The sequence below is a fragment of the Citrus sinensis genome, chromosome 3 (assembly GCF_022201045.2).
Source record: "Citrus sinensis cultivar Valencia sweet orange chromosome 3, DVS_A1.0, whole genome shotgun sequence".
NCBI lineage: Eukaryota > Viridiplantae > Streptophyta > Magnoliopsida > Sapindales > Rutaceae > Citrus > Citrus sinensis.
In genome coordinates, this window is record NC_068558.1 from 19,353,010 (window position 1) to 19,371,806 (window position 18,797).

General features: G+C 32.6%; 2 protein-coding genes across 4 annotated transcripts; both read left to right on the plus strand.

Annotated features, from left to right (window-relative positions):
* The first annotated feature begins 2,389 nt into the window (after window positions 1–2,389).
* On the plus strand, window positions 2,390–7,822 carry LOC102611169 (serine/arginine-rich splicing factor SR34A). 3 transcript variants are annotated; one of them, XM_006493133.4, is made up of 14 exons: window positions 2,392–2,555; window positions 3,265–3,530; window positions 3,682–3,796; window positions 4,441–4,506; window positions 4,607–4,681; window positions 4,762–4,912; window positions 5,056–5,102; window positions 5,215–5,272; window positions 5,570–5,619; window positions 5,724–5,780; window positions 6,185–6,276; window positions 6,401–6,472; window positions 6,558–6,594; window positions 7,587–7,822. In XM_006493133.4, the coding sequence occupies exons 3-14, from the start codon at window positions 3,710–3,712 to the stop codon at window positions 7,605–7,607; spliced, it is 813 nt and encodes a 270-aa protein (XP_006493196.2). In that variant the 5' UTR covers window positions 2,392–2,555; window positions 3,265–3,530; window positions 3,682–3,709; the 3' UTR covers window positions 7,608–7,822. The 3 variants fall into 3 exon arrangements, with proteins under 3 accessions (XP_006493195.2, XP_006493196.2, XP_006493197.2); XM_006493134.4 differs by having other exon boundaries at window positions 2,410–2,555; window positions 3,459–3,530; XM_006493132.4 differs by lacking the exon at window positions 3,265–3,530 and having other exon boundaries at window positions 2,390–2,555.
* Window positions 7,823–11,751: 3,929 nt separating this feature from the next.
* On the plus strand, window positions 11,752–12,662 carry LOC102611846 (60S acidic ribosomal protein P1). The gene is made up of 4 exons (XM_052438872.1): window positions 11,752–11,823; window positions 11,934–12,030; window positions 12,126–12,332; window positions 12,428–12,662. The coding sequence occupies exons 2-4, from the start codon at window positions 11,965–11,967 to the stop codon at window positions 12,479–12,481; spliced, it is 327 nt and encodes a 108-aa protein (XP_052294832.1). The 5' UTR covers window positions 11,752–11,823; window positions 11,934–11,964; the 3' UTR covers window positions 12,482–12,662.
* The last annotated feature ends 6,135 nt before the right edge of the window (window positions 12,663–18,797 follow it).

Genomic DNA, 18,797 nt, shown 5'->3' on the forward strand with positions numbered 1-18,797 from the left:
AGTTTATATTACAACTACGCAAGGTTGCCTTTAGGGATAAGTTTGATTTCAAGATTGCACGGTCTACAACGACACGTTTCGAGGCTCATTGTTGTTTGGAATCATGTAAATGGCGTATTCGAGCAACTAGAAGTTTGAACGAGCAAAATGTTCCTTAGGTGGTGCGGAGAATTGATAATGTACACACTTGTCATAATGAGGTATTGGTTGATGGACGTCATCAAGTAAGGAGTTGGGTTTTCGGTCATATTATCGCAGAAAAATATATTCAAGACAAGAGAATTTATACTCCGAATGACATAAGAGCAGATATGCAACAGGAATACGGTGTTCAGTTAACAAAACTGGTGCGACAACAGGGGCGCGCGCGCACGCGCTGCTGCCCAGTGACGGGAGAGCGCGCGCGCGCTGCTGCCCAAAACAAATCCCCAAATCATTCCCAAAAACAATACTCCCAAATCAACATACTCTCAAAACAACAACAACCACCACAAACACCACCACCACCATTATTCTCAAACTACAATAATTATTATTCTAAAATTTCATTTTAAATTAATGAAAATAAGTAAAATAGCTAACCTAAGTTTTGTTGAAGGCTGTAGATGGTAGATCGGACGCCGATGAGGGATGGAGCCGCTGCCGACGAGGGCTGATGTTGCTGCCGATGATGGGAGTTTCTTCGATTTGGGAGAGATGGGTGAAAGAGAGTATTGAGGGAGATATGAGAGAGAGGGGTATTTTAGTCTCGAAAGTTCTTTTATGACTAATGTTGATAGAAATTTGTTTAGGGGATTAACATGGAAAAAACCAAAACTTTTATGGTTATTGGTGTAAATTTCCCATAAAAAATAGGAATTTGTGAAGTTAATGAGATTATCAATTCAGCCCATTGGTGAATCTTTGTTCTCAAAATCTTTGAGGGCACGGGTCCTCTAGTTGCAAAAATTAGGTTGAGGTAGATCACTAAGGCACTAATGTGAATCGAGTAGATTTTCCTCTAGAATGTGTGAGGGTAAAGAAATTTAGACAGCAATTTAATAAAATTGATTCAAAATTATCCCAATAAATATATTATTATAAATATCAATAGATTATAGGGGTGGGCATAAACCCACAACCCATGGGTTTACCCAAACCCAAACTAAATTAAATGGTTTGGGTTGGGTAAATCATGAAAATGGGTTAGATGTGGGTTTTATATAGAAAATCATTTCATTATGGGTTGGGTATGATTTACCCATGGGTCATGGACAAACCCCCAACACTCACATTTTTCAAATGAAATAAATGAAAACAAAATAAATAAACACAAATAAGTAAAAGGCCACCATTAAATTTTTTACGGCGTGATTAATTGTCAACAGTTAGAAAATGAAAATAACATGTAAAAATAAATTTAAATTAAATAATTATTATTGTAAATAACATAATTTTTTTTCTTATTTACAAAAATAATTCCTCCCACATGGAAGGATCATCATAGAAAGAGCAGGAGACTCTACTAGTGATCAATAATAACTCGGCTTGGACTGTGTCCGATATGATAGATGGCAGCTAATTTTTTGTCAATAATTGAATGTAATGCCCATATTAGGCCCTGTATAAAACTTTGCTCACCATATAATGAAATTAGAACATAAAGCATACACACTATATAATATCAGAATGTAAATAAAATTAAGCATATAAGTAGACATCATAACGCAAAACTACCAAAACGATAAATAAAAACAAATATTGTATAATTAAATAAATAACAAGTGGCAAAATTTATTATTAGATTGTTAATGTCATGTTTGTAAAAGTTTATTATTAAAGTGTATGTTCTTATTTATTGAGAAATAATAATTTTTGTGATTAACTTTATTTTGATTTTCTAGTATTCTTTAATTTAAAGATTAAGTTATTGTAAAATTTATAATTTTTATCCACTATAATTTTTTATATTTTAATATCAATTTAATAATTAATAACAATTAATAATTATTATAATTTTGATATAATTAAATTTTTTAAAAATAAAAATTATTTTGATAATAAAATTCAAACCAAACTCAAACCAAACCCAAATGATTTAGTTTGTGTTGAGTTAAAAATATTTAGGTTGGTTTAAATTAGATCTAAATTTTTATGGTTTAATTTACATTGATTTAAAATCCAACCCAAACCAACCCATACCCACCCCTAATAGATTATGCACACTTTAAAATATGTTGTCAATTCAAATGAAAAAAAAAATGTTGAAAAAGATTAAAAAAAGAAATAAAGTTACTGCAATACAAAATCTCCCGCACAAGGAAGAAATCATCGCTTACGGACGGCGGTCCTTTTCGAATTAAAAATAGAATAAAGAATCCTAGCCGTCCAAATAAACGTGTGGATTTATCTCCTCTAAAATCTTCTGCCATTGTCGAGATTAGTTCTCTCTTCAAAAGCCTAGGTCTTCTCATTTCTCTCTGGAGCTCTCCATCGGAAGCAGCGGTCGTTTTCGGTAAGGACCGGCGGGTCGTCACGTGGTGGTTCAGCGACGCTTCTCCTGCTCATAAATCTTGGTACACTGTTATTATGTTGCTGATATTGATTAAGTTTCGTAATTAAGATGGTAATTAGTGTCAGATTATCCAGTATTTGCAATTTCTTCAAATTGTTTATGCATGAGGAGCAATTGAATTGTTAGTGCGATGTGGGGGATGGCTTTATGAATTGAGCCCAAGGCATGGAGTTGCGGACCTCAGTGACGCATAGAGAAGAATTAGGGTTTGCTTGTTTACATATTTTGCACGTGTAATGGCAGTACTGTTATGGGTGGTCATTTTACACTTATACAGCGTACACTTTAGCTGTGCATTCAAAGTAGAAGCACATCAGTCCCCAAACATATACTCAATCAGGGTGGTTTTTCTAGACTGATATTTGCTCAATTGTCGTCTTTTAGACAACTTTTGCCAGAATTTGTGTGAACTATAGCTTAGACAATTAAACTGTAAATAGATTATTAACAAAGAATCTTCCATGGATTCTTAATGTATCTAAGTTCGAAAATTTTGAATTGGAGAAATACAAGTAAAGTTATTAGCTTGGGGATGAATTTATTACAGGGTTTTGTTGTCTGATCAGAGAGAGAGAGAGAGAGCTGAGGAATATATTATGCCCTTTTTTTGTTTTTCCTTTGGTTCTTTTGAGAAGAGAGGTGAGAGAGGTAAATGCATAAATAAATGTTTATGTTACCTGATTTCATGACAAATGCTTTCTTTATGATAGATTTCAAGCGCTTGGACAAATATGAGCTTTGCAATCATACATAGGGATATAGAGAGGGAGTGGGAGAATCAGGGTGGACTTGTGGGTTTTTTTATTTATTATTGGAGATTCTTGCTCACTCTCTGGAGATCTATACATCTGCAAAAATTCATGGGAGGATGAGGAGACCAAATTAAATTTCAATTTTATTATAGCTTTGGAGCATCCTGGAGCAAATGAGCAATGGAGCTTGTGGAGCACCGCTCTCATGGAGGATTGCTCACTTGGTTTGCTTCATAGTTTTGGTTTTGTCATATTTTTATCATCGTCAGAGTACATGCTGATGATAATTGAATATCAAAGTGGATTGGCTTACATTGTTTTCGAAATTGAGTAGTTTTGTTTCACTATTTATGTGGTTCTGTTTCCTTAATGCAGTGAAATTTTATAGTCCTTACCATCAGAAATGAGTGGTCGTTTTTCTCGTACAATCTATGTTGGCAACCTGCCCTCTGATATAAGAGAATATGAAGTTGAGGATCTCTTTTACAAGGTTTGTGTTTAAAGCTTCTGTGGATTTTTATATTGGTTCTTGTTTAATGTAAGGTTTGATGGTTTTGAGTGGCTAGTCAATAAACTCCTTTATCTATATATATATAGAGAGAGTAGTTTTCTGGTCAGGGATTTTAAAGTGTGGGAAAGTCCAGGAAAGCTTTAAAACCACACGGCTTTAAAGGCCTACAGTTTTAAGCCTTTAAAACCATGCAGTTTTAAAGGTTTCCCGCACTTTCCCGCACTTTAAAATTCCTGACTGGAACATTTCTCTCTCTCTCTCTCTCTCTATATATATATATATATATATTGAACTTTGGAAGTAATCAATGTAACTTAACATGGCTGCAGTCATTAGCCTCATTGTCCGTGCAGTCTAATGAGCAATTGTTGAAAATTACATGGCTGTCCTTTAGGGCTTTGAACTTGGAAAGCCTGTTAGTTCACCGTTTTCTTTGCTGTTAGGTTGATTGTTATTTTTCTAAACCATTTTGCAATGCTCATTTCTTCGGTGCAAACTTTGGACTCTAATTTTGGTGGGTATATTTAACATGGTTGTAAGTAGATGTATAACTGCATCATAGATATTGAATATAATTTTCTGGTTTTTTTTTTCTAACAATATATTCTTTTCATTGTTTTTAGTATGGCCGTATATTGGATATTGAATTAAAGATCCCCCCTCGCCCGCCATGTTATTGTTTTGTTGAGGTATGTTTCTCACTTTTTGTTTGTTTAATTATTTTTATTGTTGGCTATGGCCAGACAACATCAGAATGGTGTTTGACTAAATTTTTTGTTTGTTTGGTAGTTTGAGAATGCTCGTGATGCCGAAGATGCTATTAGAGGTCGTGATGGCTATAACTTTGATGGTTGTCGTTTAAGGGTAATGAGAGATTTTAACCATTTCCATGCAGATTTGGTCTTTTATTTCTTGTGATTTGGTTCACATTGTCATTATTGCAGGTTGAGCTCGCCCATGGTGGTAGTGGTAGAGGTCCATCATCAAGTGATCGTCGTGGTGGCTATGGTGGTGGTGGTGCTGGTGGTGCTGGTGGTGCTGGTGCTGGTGCTGGTGCTGGTCGTTTTGGCATCTCACGCCATTCTGAATATCGAGGTGTGTCCAGATACAAGAATATAGAATATAATGGACAATGCTGTGCTGAAATGTTTTGTCTGTTTTTGTTTTATATTTTATTTTTGTTCGGTTTCAGATGCTCCAAGTATTTTATTGAACATTTTTCTTTTTTTGGTGTTCAGTTATTGTCCGCGGGCTTCCTTCTTCAGCTTCCTGGCAGGATTTAAAGGTTTGATGTGTTAATACTTACAACATTGCATAAGCTCTTTCATTGATGCTGAATAATGCATAAGTTCTCTTATTGCTCCTATACTGCTAACCTTATTTGAAATTGATTTCAGGATCATATGCGAAAAGCAGGCGATGTTTGTTTTGCTGAAGTTTCCCGTGATAGTGAGGGTATGCCTTTTATATCCATTTTAGCAATTTCTTTGTTTCTTGTATTTGAGCTCTAAAGCATATTACCATGCATCCTGGGAATCAGTTGATAATATATGATTTTTTTGACAAGCACGTCCAAAATGTCTATGTTGAAAAGCAGCCAAATACTAGAAATCAATTGACAATAACTTTTGTTCTTTGTTTTTAGTGCATTCTGATCAAACTCATGCATTATGACCTGTCTTTATTTTCTTGTAGGTTGGCAATCTCCTGCTATGATATTATTGACTTTGAATTTTCTGTGTGTGTATTCAGGGACTTATGGGGTCGTTGATTATACTAATCCTGAAGACATGAAATATGCAGTAAGCTTTTTAAAAATAAGCTCTTCCTTTTTCTAATATTTATCTGTTTGTGCCTCTGCATTACTACTGGAATTCAACAAGCGATGTATTCCTCTTTTATTCAGATTCGGAAACTTGATGACACTGAATTTAGAAATCCTTGGGCAAGAGGGCGCATAACGGTACCTTTCTATACATCATTTTTATGTTGAGCATTAGAACAGTTAATTATAGTGATGTCTTGATGTCTAAGTGTCCATGTACCCTTTTTCTTCCCCAAAAAAAAAGTGTCCATATACCCTTATGAAGTATAGATTTAACTTGGTAGATGCTCCACCTTCCTCTTCCCACCCATATGTGGGGGAAACTGTTAGCTTATTGTATCACAACATATTCAAGTGGGTGCAATTTCTTGATAGCAACATAACTTGGAAATTCCCACCTCACTATTGTACTGGATCTTGTGGTTAAAATGCTCTGCACAATGGTTTATTTGGAGGCTAAGGATCAATAAAATATTTACTGCTGGCAATAGAGGTCCTCTCTGATAAGTCTGACTGTGTGTGATTGTTCATCAACTGGATAGGTGAAAAGATACGATCGTAGTCCATCGAGAAGCCGCAGTAGAAGCCGAAGTAGAAGCCGAAGCAGAAGCAGAATTGTGCGAAGAAATAGAAGGTATTTTGCTTGTTTTCCTTTTTTTTTCTTTTTTATGAATATTGTGCCTTTTTTTAAAAATAAGAGTATTGTGCCTGAAAGTGCTTCTTTTGGATTCTAATAATCTTTTTATTACCGTTTGCAGTAAATCATTAGAGCGTTCTGTTTCCAGATCAGTGTCAAGATCTATGTCTGCTTCTCCTGTCAAGTCGTCCAGGTAATACAGTCAGTAACTTCTGTACTTTTCCTCTTTCTGGACCATCCTTTTTTTTAAATTGAGTATTAAATTTAAAAAATTGCAGGGCAAGATCAAGGTCGCGGTCAGTATCACCAGACAAGGCAAGTTTCCTGTTGTTTTAAATGATGAGAAAACGTGCTTTCTATCTGTGTGTGTGAGTGGTTGCACTCGATGGCACACTGAAGGCTAATGAACTTCTGGTTTCAATGATTTTTTCAAGTTATGCTTGTTTTTGTGTGCGACAGTTGGTGGTATCATCCTGTAAGCCAAATAAACTCCTGGTTTGAGTGATGGACTGGTGCTTATATGTGTGCAAAGAGAAATTCAGATGCATTACATTCTAGCCACATAAAATAAAGAAACCTCCAACCAGAAATAAGATTGCCTGTAAATTTGGCATTTCAGTGTGGAGAGGAATGACAATTAAACGCAAGGGTGATTATAGCAAGTCCATGTGCTATCATATTACATATGTTATGTCTAGAACTGTACGGAAAAATTTTGGAGGTGTTTTTATCTGGATCTAGATCGACTTCTCTTTTAATCGTCATATAGGTGTTAGCCTAGAGTTTATGAGAATTAATTATAAATGGTAAGTTTCCTTTCTATTACCATGGTTTTTAGTCAGGAAAACAGTACTTCCAACCGATGACTAGACTAATTATTGAGGATATGTATGTTGGACCAGAGCCTATGGGAATCCTCTTTGCTTGTGCTTGTAATTTACTAAGGTTCTGATTTATATTGCAAGTTCAACTGCCAGATGTTAGAGCTATTAGGAAGGAAAGGAGGAAAAAAGTTGTCAGTTTTTATCCTGTGTTTAGTTAGGTTATTTACTTTTGTTGAAGGATGAAGATAAGTTTGCATGATATCTCCTGACACAAATATCTTCTATATGATTTTGTGGTTAGCAATTGTTTTATTTACGTAACAATGATGTCTCCGAGTTGTCTAACATGTAGCATGAAAACTTCCAGTGAAAGAGAAACTCCAAAATATGGACAAAAGAACCCAATTATATATACAACTTTTTAGTGATAAATATCAGCTGAGTTGTTTTAGTATCTAATACAAGGTTAATTTATGTTTTCAGGTGCGTTCTGGAAGTGGCTGATTCTTATAACTGATGTCCAAACTTTTCATAGCCTGGTTTGCTTAGATGAGTTTGAGGGGCAAGTAATCAATATCTGAGTGGACAATTTTTACTTGGAAATGTTTTAACAAAAACCTAAGACTAGTTATTTGCTTTTATGGCTTGGTAGTGCCTATCTTTTTAAATTTGCTGAGACTTTAAATATCTAATTTTATTGGAGGAATTTTCAAGATCAATGGTTGGACGCATTTCTTTTTTTTTTAATAATAATTATTATTAATGTGATCTTGGTTGCTGCTGAGAATGTGAATTTGATGTTTAAAATGTGTATTTTGCATTTTTAACTACCATCTGAAACAATTCAATTCATGGGAGAAATTCGGAAGCTCATTTCTGATCGGGAAAAATGGCTATGGTTGAATGTTTTTAAACTAGAGATGGTTGACGGCCAGGTCTGGCCGGCCATTAAAGGATGGCCCATATTCACGTCGCGCCCACTGTATGCTTCCTGTTGTACTTTATATTTTTTTAGCTCAGGTCTAGTCGGGCACACATGTCGTCTCCACACGTGGCGCGCCGAGTTTAAGGGGAAAAAACGCACGATAATTTTTTTTTTTTAAGAGGGCATGTGTATTTTTTTCAGCCTATTGGATCCATGTGCTTTTAGTTAAATTAAATATAATAAAAAATTTAAAATTTAAGTACATATTAAATTGATAATAATAAGAGTGTAATATTAATTATTAAAAGAGTAATGATACAACCACAAACTCTTGTACAAATTTATTTTGTACAAACTGATGTACAAATTTATTTTGTACAAACTGATGTGGCATGATAAGATTGGTTGAATTAAATATCACTTGGCCCACATGATTTGTTTTTATTAATTTATATTTTCATTCAATCAATGAATTAATACCACGTCAGTTTGTACAAAATAAGTTTGTAAAAGAGTTTGTGACTGTATCATTACTCTTATTAAAATAGATTTTACAGTATTAAATTTTTTTTTAGTATTTAACAACAACAACAATAATAATAATAATAATAAATTTTTTCTTAAGGGTTAATTTAATTGTTAACTTCAATTTACATAGAGTCATAGATTATAATGCATGGTAACATTAATAAATATTTATAAAATCATGATATTTATAATTTTATTTATTAAAATCATAATATCAATTATTCATTTAATAAATTATAAATATGAATCAGTTAGAGTTTTATTTTTTTGAAACTATGAATTAAATGAATTGTAAAAATTTACGCTAATAAAATATATTAAAAGATTCAATTTCAAGTTATATACACAATTATAAAATTTTAAGTTCACTTTTATTAAAATATAAAATATACTTATTGCAGGTCTTTTTATATGTCATTCTTTTAAGGTTCGAGTGCCCAAAATTTTACATACTGCTCAACCTGCATCTTTGTCGTGTCATGCCGTATGTCTTACTAAAATGTGCTCATATTGTGCCATGCTACACAAACCTGTGTTGTGCCACGTACTGTTTGGCCCATTGGCGATCTCTATTTGGAATAAGATTTTTTCATTGGAGCTTTCATAACTTTTATAATATAAGAAAAAGGTGGGGCTATATATTAAATTTGAACCCTCCAAACTGTTTTCTACACCCATTGTATATGCTAAAATATCCCTAGATAATAATAATTTTTTTTAAGGACTATATTTTCAATAAACTATTCAACCTCTCTCTCTCCATCCGCTCATATGTTAACCTTATCAATTATAAAATTTGTTGGTTACTAGAATATTGAATTTATCAATTATAAAATTTATTATCTAATAAATTAATGAGTAATGACACATTTATTGCTATTTGGAATAATATAATGACTCGGAATGAATAATTATTGTAAAATAAACGTTGATAATAGTTAACAAATATGACTTTTTACATAATAATTTTGACAACAATAGTCAAGATAATTATAATAATTTAAGAGTTTCACAGATTTTACTTAGAAGTTGAAAAACTTATATAATAATACTATTTATATCAAAATAAGAAGCTTATTCATATAATTGCATCACATTGTTCTTGAATCGCTAATTCTTTTACAAACATGATAACGAGTTGAAAATTTGTTCCAATAGAGGAAAATGACTGAAAATTTATAGAGAGACGAATAAAATTATTGTAGTCTATCTCTTGAACTCTGTTAAATTATCATATTTAGTTAATATTTTTATTATATAACAATATTTGGAGCCTGATTGGGTTACTTTTGGAAGGTTCAAAAGTGATTTAAAAAATTTAAAAGTTAATTTTGGTGTTTGATAAATTTGTTAAGAAATTACTCTTGGTAAAATTATTTCATTCTGCAAAGGATTTTGAAAGTAGAGAAAGAATAATTTTTCAAAATCTAATTTTGAGAATTATTTTTATACATAATATAATTTCATATATATCCTCATATATATTATAAAGACATAAAAATTATCCTTATTAATTAGAAAATAAAATCATTCATTTTAAAGAGATTACTATTATTACCACTTAAATTGAGATTACTAAATGAAAAATAAAAATAAAAATAAAATACTTATTTTAGTTATCAATTATTATATGTACACAATAAAAAGAATATTTTATATACATGCTTGTAAATGTTTGCATAAATTTTATTTAATATTACTGTCTAATTTAATTATTTATATTTTTACATTAGTTAACAGTAAAATTTATCAAACACATATGACTATTTTTAAAACTCACAGTACTTTTAAAAATAAATTTTATTAATTATTAAATTAATTCTTTTCATAACTGATTATTTATATAATACAGCTAATAACATGGGTGTAAACCTATTAAATTACTAAAAAAACTCAGTTTTTTAATAAAAATTATAGTACTAAAATGTCCCTTCAATAAATTACTGTTATAGACGAAGCATATACTCAAACGAAATTTTTTTTATTGTATTCTTGTCTTGAAACTATCTGTAAATCTATCTTACATACGCTCATTTTTCTTTGAATTTTTCTTCATCACACCGTTTAATCGAAAAAGATCCAACAAAGATGTTAAATGTTTAGGTTAACAGCTCCTCTTCGATTTGACCGTGAAGTTTTCCCAGTCAAGCTTTTATGAATTCGTGAAAAAACGCCGTCTTCTTCCTTGTCAAGCTCTCTGAATATGAAAATAAAACAGCCATGCTAAAATGGACAATCGTTAATTGATTAAGTTCTGTTGTTTAGCATGTTTATAAACATAGTTCATTAATTGTGGTTTCCCTAAATTTTATTCTGACAGTGTGTTTAAAATATATGGAAAATTAAAGAAAAAACGACTGAAATCGAAGAAGTATTTGTGTTTGTGTACATGTCCTTAACAATTATAAGGGAAAAAGAAATTGAGAAAGGGCTGCAGAGAAGGAGAAAGAACTGCTGAAAAAGTTGGGAAAGAAAAAGTAGAGAGAGAAAGAACTGCTGATAATTGAGTTTGACAAGGGTATATTAGGTATTAAGATGAGTTTATATGGTAAAATCATTTTTTCCGAATTTGAAGTATGGGTTTATATAATATTTGGGTTTAGTGAGTAATCAGCAAACTTAAACAGCTTCATTCAATAACAATTATTTTAAGGCAATAACTACTTTGAAATTGTTATAAGGTAGAGGACAAATCACAACTATATACGTAAAGTGATAAATAATAAAAAAAATTATAAGGTAATGGCTATTTTGGAACTATTTTAAGGTAGAATATAAATCACAACCACACACGTAAAATGATAAATAATAAAAAACATATTATAATTTTAATTGAATGATTATAAAAAACGTATTGTATCTTAGAGCGGTTCCAACATAGCCGAACCCTTATTTTAAAGGATATAACATTATCAAACTAGCCCAAACTACAATATTACTAAATTAGTCGTCAGATTGTGGGATGAAGTAGTCGGACACCCAAACCCAGTTGGCCAATTTAATATAAAAAAAAAATAATTTTATCGAATATTTCGGCGGTAAAATAAATTGATCACGATCAACAATTCTGATAATCGGGCAACTCTAGGCCTTCAAAAATGGACCACCCAAATTGATATTGGGCTTTTCTATTGGTTCAAATCCAGCAGCTCACGAGACTGCGACTATTCAAAAACCCTAGCTCCATCTACGTTTATAAAAGCCCTTCACATTTCTTGGCGAAGAGTTTCTCAAACGCAGCAGCACAAGCCAAACGCAGCCTCTCAGGTATTTGTTATCCTTCTATCTTCCCTCTCTCTGATACGAAGATCCGTTTCTTGGAAAATAAGCTTTTTACTCATTTGATATGATTTGTTTTGTTTGTTTGTTTATGAAAGTGTGCGGATTTTAGAATTATCAATTGCAATAATGGCCGGAGAGCAAGCTTGCACCTACGCCACTTTGATTCTCCACGACGATGGAATCGCAGTCACTGTAAATTTGCCTTTTTATCTTTTGGAATCCTCGGATTTTTTTTTGTTCAAAATATTTTTATTGGTTTGTTTACTTATATAATAACCATCAAATAGGCGGAGAAGATCGCGGCTTTGGTTAAGGCAGCGAATGTGCAAATAGAGTCTTACTGGCCAAGCCTTTTTGCGAAGTTGGCTGAAAAGAAAAACTTGGATGATCTCATCTTGAATGTTGGCTCCGGTGGCGGTGCTGCTGCACCCGTTGCCGCCGCCGCCCCTGCTGGTGGTGCCGCAGCTGCCGCCCCTGCCGCTGAGGAGAAAAAGGTATTTTTTTGAAGACTTCTTTCTTTATTGTGAATTAATTTAATATTTTCCAAAAAACTAGCTTTTGAATTTGTTGGATTTTGTTTATGAAACAGGAAGAACCAAAGGAAGAAAGTGATGATGATATGGGATTCAGTTTGTTTGATTAAACACCGCATTCAGTTGAGTCAGAATTTGTTCTCTTCTTATTTTTTTCCTGTTTTTGTTTTATTGGAATGTAGGACGCAGCTGAGTGGTATAGCTCAGTTTTTGTTTTTGTTTTAGTTCTATTTCCCGCGGTGTACTTCGACAGTAAGTTTCTAATCACAAAATGAATATTATCATTCTCTATGCTTATTTACTTCATACTGATTGCAATCATAATTAATCAACTGGTTATGATTGATTGATTTCTTGTTTGCAAATGCTGTTCGTGTTAATGTGATAAGCAGGAAAGTTCTCATAACTTGTCTTACTATGTCATCCTTGCTGCCTTGCGGGGGTGACAGTGGCCAAATTTTAGCACAGAAACCACAACTCTCTTGGTTTTTTGCTGGCTCAGATTTTTTTTCCCCACATGGATCTTAAACGTGTCTCTGCTTTGCCCAAGTGTTCTACCTTTTAGAGATTATGCATTTTCTGCTTTGCCAAGTGTTCTACCTTTTAGAGATTATGCATTTTCGCTGCTACTTTCAAGATTTTGCATTGCATATTTTTTGAAATTTAGTTTATATGCAGAATCCTGAAAGCTTGTTACTCATGTGTCTTCTGTGTAGGCTTTGTCTTGCTGATAATTGAGATAAGTTGATGCTTAGGCTGTTGGTTATTTTAATTACATCTTGCATAACTACTAGTGGTAGCATTCATGTTTAAACAATTTGCAAAGATGTTTTATTAGTCAGCTAAGGACATTGTATCACCAATAATTGTTCCATGGAAACTTCCTTTAGATTTAGGAAGAGAGTCAAGTTAATTTTGCCAATGGCAGTGAGTTTCTCCTCCTATGGATACGGATGTCCACTTCTTCCTCAGTTAAACTTGCTATCCCCTTAAATGTAGCTCCACAAATTGTCAGTTGTTTTCCTTAAGTCTTGATATAGGTAAGTCCACAGCTTCTGATAATGAAAATGCTTGACTAAAGTTTAGATTTTGCACTATTCTTCTCTTCGCCTTGTTTGTCTAGAGTGGATGATATTGGAACAGTCGCCTGGAAAACTGCGTTTACTGACTGGAAATTGAAACCTGTAAATGTTTCATGATTTCATGCACCTGCACCTGCACCTGCACCTAATATGTACTCAATACAAAGTTTCTCAAATAATGGGTTTGAACGTCATGGATATGCTATATTTGAACATTATATTATATAAGTTTGTTGGTATTAACATTTCATAAATCTATCCTGTAGATTTATTTTCTAATATTTGGTAGAGAATTGACCCAAATAATGCGTGGTTTATTGCTTGGTTAATAGGTGGTTTAGGACTATTTAGGCCTTTGTTTTTTTGGTCTGATGAGTGATGGTAATTTTCTTTTTCCAAAAAAGATAAGTAAAGACGGCTTCAAAGTAATTTAATTTCATAATATACTCCTGCAAACTAAAATTCATCGTGTCCTTCTCCATCATCTCCTTCTTCAATATGCACTATCAACATTTTCAAGGCGCGTGGCATTTGTTGCCATCTCTATTACCGTCCACTTTCATATAATGTCGATTTAAAAGGAAAGTAAACAAAAATGGGTGTCGGTAATTTTAAGCTTGGGTTATTTGTTAACGAGTCCAATGATGATGAAAGACTGGCCAGGGCAGGTATAGGGTGAGAGTTTCGGTTTTTCTGGTTTTGGTTCCGGTTACAATCCAAATGTAACCGAATTTTTAATCCCAGATCGAATTAAGTTCAGCTGGGGACGGTTTGAGACTTTGAGTTAAAAATTTGTTTTGGTTCGGGTAGAAAGTCACAGCACTTCCCTACCAAATAGGTCCTAAATTGAGAACAAATAGGCCCTAAATTGAAACTGTAAAACCAAGTAGGTAATATCTATGTGATTATGGTACTGTGTTAGAAAACTGCAAGCCTTACGGTTACTATGTTTGGTTGGCTGCCCAAACATTAACGTCCTGTAAAAGGTGTCAATTTGAGCATGCAAAATGGGTGCCAGAAATTGCTTGCCATTAGTTGGAAAATGAGGATTCAGGGAGTACAATGTCATCATTTATATCAAACTCACATAAAAGCCCGCACACATAAAAGCTAATGTGTGTGTATGGTTTTATTTTATTTTTTCTTTTAAAAGGGAAGTAATTTATCAAAGGCCAGATAAGATGATTCAAATTCATTCTTAGGCATTTTTTCTCCTAGTCTTCTTCAACTTTCAAATATCCATTGACATGTGTAATTAAAAAAATTAAATGGTTCAGATTAAATCTCACATTATATTCTTATTTTTTAACTCATGGTAGCTCAAAAAATTTTTCTTTAATTATTATGATTTTCTCTCCTTCACAAAACTAGAATTTTAATTATTGCGATTTTAAAGAATTCAAAACAGCAGCTGCAAACTCAGAAAAGCAACAAAACAAACAAGCTTGAGTGAGACACTTGCAATCCTTTGCTGCGAACTCAAAACCAAAAAAAAAAAAAAAGAGTTGTAGCCCCACAAGCAGCACAGTGGTGAACAAGAAAATGAGCTCCTACACTTTGAAAGAAAACCACAAAGGTCAAGCAAACACAACATGTGGACGGTTGTTGATTGTAAGAAAAATCATTCCATCCATGTATGACGAGAAAGAGGGACATCAAGTTTTTTTTCTAGAATTTCTTCATTGCTCTGGCAGCAGCTTTAATGCAATTTTGAGATATCCCCTTTTGTTACTTGGAAGGTGCATGCGTACAACAAGACAGCCAGAAGCCCAAAAGATCCAAAAAACAAAGGAAAGCCAGAAACCCAAAAGATCCAAAAAACAAAGGACCATAGCCGTAGACAAGTTGTTCTGTTGTTTTTTTGGGTTTACAGCTATAGTTCTGAATTCTTTAAAATCGCAATAATTAAAATTCTAATTTATTTGTGAAGGGACAGAAAATAAGATTATAACATTTAAGTTACTATGAGTTAAAAAGAAGACTATAACATAAAATTTAATCTCAGTCATTTAATTTGATTAATTACACATATCAACGGATTCTTAAAAACCTAAGAAGATTAGGAGAGAAGATGCCTAGAGGAAGATTCGAATCCTGAAACTCAAAAGCAACTTAGGGTAAATTATGGCAAATGCATTGCAGGCTATTGGCCTAAAATAAATCTTAAGAAAATTCAAATCTTTTGTCTCATCTTGGATTTCAGATAACACCCAAAAAATTTCTTTGAGTTACTTTGCCATGCACCATATTAACCACATTTTGAGCACCTGATTCAATCATGAGAGGCATCAATTAACCTAGTTGGCAGATAAAATGCTGAAAATTGATGGCTTACGGTTTTTCACTACATGCAGCATCTTCTAGCCTATCCAAATTCTATTGCTCACATATTGCAACATCCACATTCAGTTTTAACTAACTTGACTTGTTTATTTGAAACAAAACTTCACTCTTAGCACTCCAAAATGCCCACATAAAAAAACCACATGTATGTTCAATCTCTGTTTTAGTTAATACTGAGACAGTATAATGCAAAAAGTTCCAAATACTAGATCCTCTGAAAACCCTTAATCAACTCAACAAAATTAGAGATTTTCCAGCATACATTACATATTTTGCACCCAAAAATTAGCATGAACACATCCTCTGTTTTTCTTACAACATTGTTGGCACATAGTAGTTGGCAGAATCTCACTTGCAATTCTTTCAGCATTTGGTAAAGATCAGAGAGCGCTCTCCATGGAAAAATTTTAATTTTGGGGACGGTCATAGACCATACAAAATGCGATATATTATATCCATTACAAGGTTTTTATAAGTCATAATGCTAGCTAAAATGCCAACGGTATGCACTCTTTACATTGAAATGAACTCTCTTCTAAAATATCAGGAGACCTGATCTTCTTCCATGGCTAACTTTGGAATGAGAATTTGTTGAACAGCAATTTCTGAAAAAATGCTGACGAATTAATTCAACATATAACCTTCTACTATATATATAACAACACTTTTGACATTTGAACTCACTATGAGTAGAAGAGATTGTGGGCAAATAAGGCTAAACATATTAGGTCATGTTGGATGATATCTTAGTATTTTTGAATTTTATTATTTTAGATATTTTGATATTTTTTTATTTTTAATTGGAGTCTACTATAACATGTGTGTCACTCTTTTCTTTCTCTTATAATTATGTTTTAGTTTGTCTTTTTTAAGTTAACTTGGGGAAATAGTTTTTACTCTATTATAAATATGTAAGTCTTGTTATTATTTTCATAACTTCAGTTTCATGTATTCAATAAAAACTTCTCTTTTATATTCCTTTGAAATTATTTATCAAAATCTCTTTTATAGAGTCGTTTGGATTAAAGCGTCATCTAATCTCGCTTTTAAAGCGTTATTAAAATCTCATTGAGTTATTTGGATTGAAACAAGATTCAATCATGCTTTGATTAGAATGTAACTTAATCACATTCGGTTACTCCGATACTAGTATGATATCTACTATTTTGTACCCTAGTTGAAATACTAGCTAAGCAACCTAAAGAGGGGGGAGGGGTGAATTGTTAGCGATATGCCCTAAAGGCCAATCGATTAATTTAATGAATATAGTCCAAAAAGTAAAATAGTAAAGGAACACATTCTTGAGTTTGTCGAAAATATGAAACGTGTATCCTTTAACTATACTTCTAAAATAGTTCTTAGTGGTGGATTTATGATTAGACGTTAAAAATTCCTATAAACACTAGTATGTATTATGACTCCTTATAGTATGTGATATTGAAATTGATAGTGAGTTTCATATCATTGACATGAGATATCAAGTCAAACACATAGGTACTTGTTATGAGAACAAGTTTACTGAAGTTGACCAAATAATAATAAGTCATATGGTTTTGAGTGTTAATGACTTATTATATATTGTGATAAACACTATGTTTAGTAATGGTCTTTAGACTTGAGGCATCAGAGATGTCTTGTATATAGACATCTCTATTATGTATTATGACTCCTTATAGTATGTGATATTGAAATTGATAGTGAGTTTCATATCATTGACATGAGATATCAAGTCAAACACATAGGTACTTGTTATGAGAACAAGTTTACTGAAGTTGACCAAATAATAATAAGTCATATGGTTTTGAGTGTTAATGGCTTATTATATATTGTGATAAACACTATGTTTAGTAATGGTCTTTAGACTTGAGGCATCAAAGATGTCTTGTATATAGACATCTCTGATATGTGCCAAAATGTGATTTAATGAAAGAATAACAAGTTTTAAAGCACAAGAGAGGTTCAATTCTTAGTAACAAGCTCAATGATAATTGTAGAATCTCTTCAATTTGAATTTGATTGAGCCTTTTATAGGTGGAGAAGAAAAACTAATCGTTGTTGACTTTTTGGTAATAATTGAATCGATGTCTACTATTGTCGGATCACCGTTTTGACTTTGTGCAATTTACCGTTACGCTGAATTTTAAATAATCGGTTCACTGTTTGGAGTTGTCGGTTTGCCATTTAAATATTGGTTCACTTTGTGCAATTTACGATTAAATAATCGGTTCACTGTTTAGAGTTATCGATTTACCGATTCCAAAGAATTTGCTCTCTCGAATTTATTAGTTAACTATTTTTTGATCAGTGGTTCACCGTTATCTTTCAGAATCAAAACTATACAACTTCCTTTAGAAAAATGGTTTGCCAATTTAATATTAATGGTTATTTGTTTTTGTCCAAATTCTTAAACTTGCCTAAAAACGTTATACAGCTTTAAGAATTTAACCAATTTTAATATCTCCAACATATTTACCTAGTTTGTTATCATCAAAATCAATGTTATGAAAATATGCATGTTAACACTATCAATCCATTTATGCTAACTTGCTCCATCATTGGGTCTTTGTAGCCAATTATGCCATTAATCAAAGCTTTTTCCCCATTTCCTCCATCTAATATCCTTCCTCTACAACTTTTTGCCCAAAAAAATATTTTACCAAACGAAAGAAGGATTTTAGTCCATGCTTGCACTCAAGAAGTGACTATTGTTTCTTATACTATTTAGCTTTACGAACTAGAGACACTAGAGCTTCGGAAATGAAGCAGTCCGACCTCTGTTTTGCTAACAAAGTTTGGGTGAAACACTAAAATCTAAGGCCACCATTTCTCTTGGATTGGCATGTTAGAAAAATAATCTTTAGGTGAAAGCCATCACCTAAAATTTAGGAACATTCATATATTTCTCAAAAAGAATTAACTATTAAATATGTGGAAGCATATTTGAATCTATAATCTTTAATGCTTTATTACTCTCTACCGTTTTGTAGTTAGCCCTCAAGAT

Excerpts from the sequence above, each read along its gene's own strand:
- LOC102611169 (XM_006493132.4), top strand. The coding sequence starts at position 3,710 with ATGAGTGGTCGTTTTTCTCGTACAATCTATGTTGGCAACCTGCCCTCT. Across the intron at positions 6,473-6,557 it reads TCTCCTGTCAAGTCGTCCAG|GGCAAGATCAAGGTCGCGGT; the intron begins GTAATACAGTCA and ends AAAAAATTGCAG. Across the intron at positions 6,595-7,586 it reads GGTCAGTATCACCAGACAAG|GTGCGTTCTGGAAGTGGCTG; the intron begins GCAAGTTTCCTG and ends TTATGTTTTCAG.
- LOC102611846 (XM_052438872.1), top strand. The coding sequence starts at position 11,965 with ATGGCCGGAGAGCAAGCTTGCACCTACGCCACTTTGATTCTCCACGAC. Across the intron at positions 12,031-12,125 it reads ACGATGGAATCGCAGTCACT|GCGGAGAAGATCGCGGCTTT; the intron begins GTAAATTTGCCT and ends ACCATCAAATAG. Across the intron at positions 12,333-12,427 it reads CTGCCGCTGAGGAGAAAAAG|GAAGAACCAAAGGAAGAAAG; the intron begins GTATTTTTTTGA and ends TTTATGAAACAG.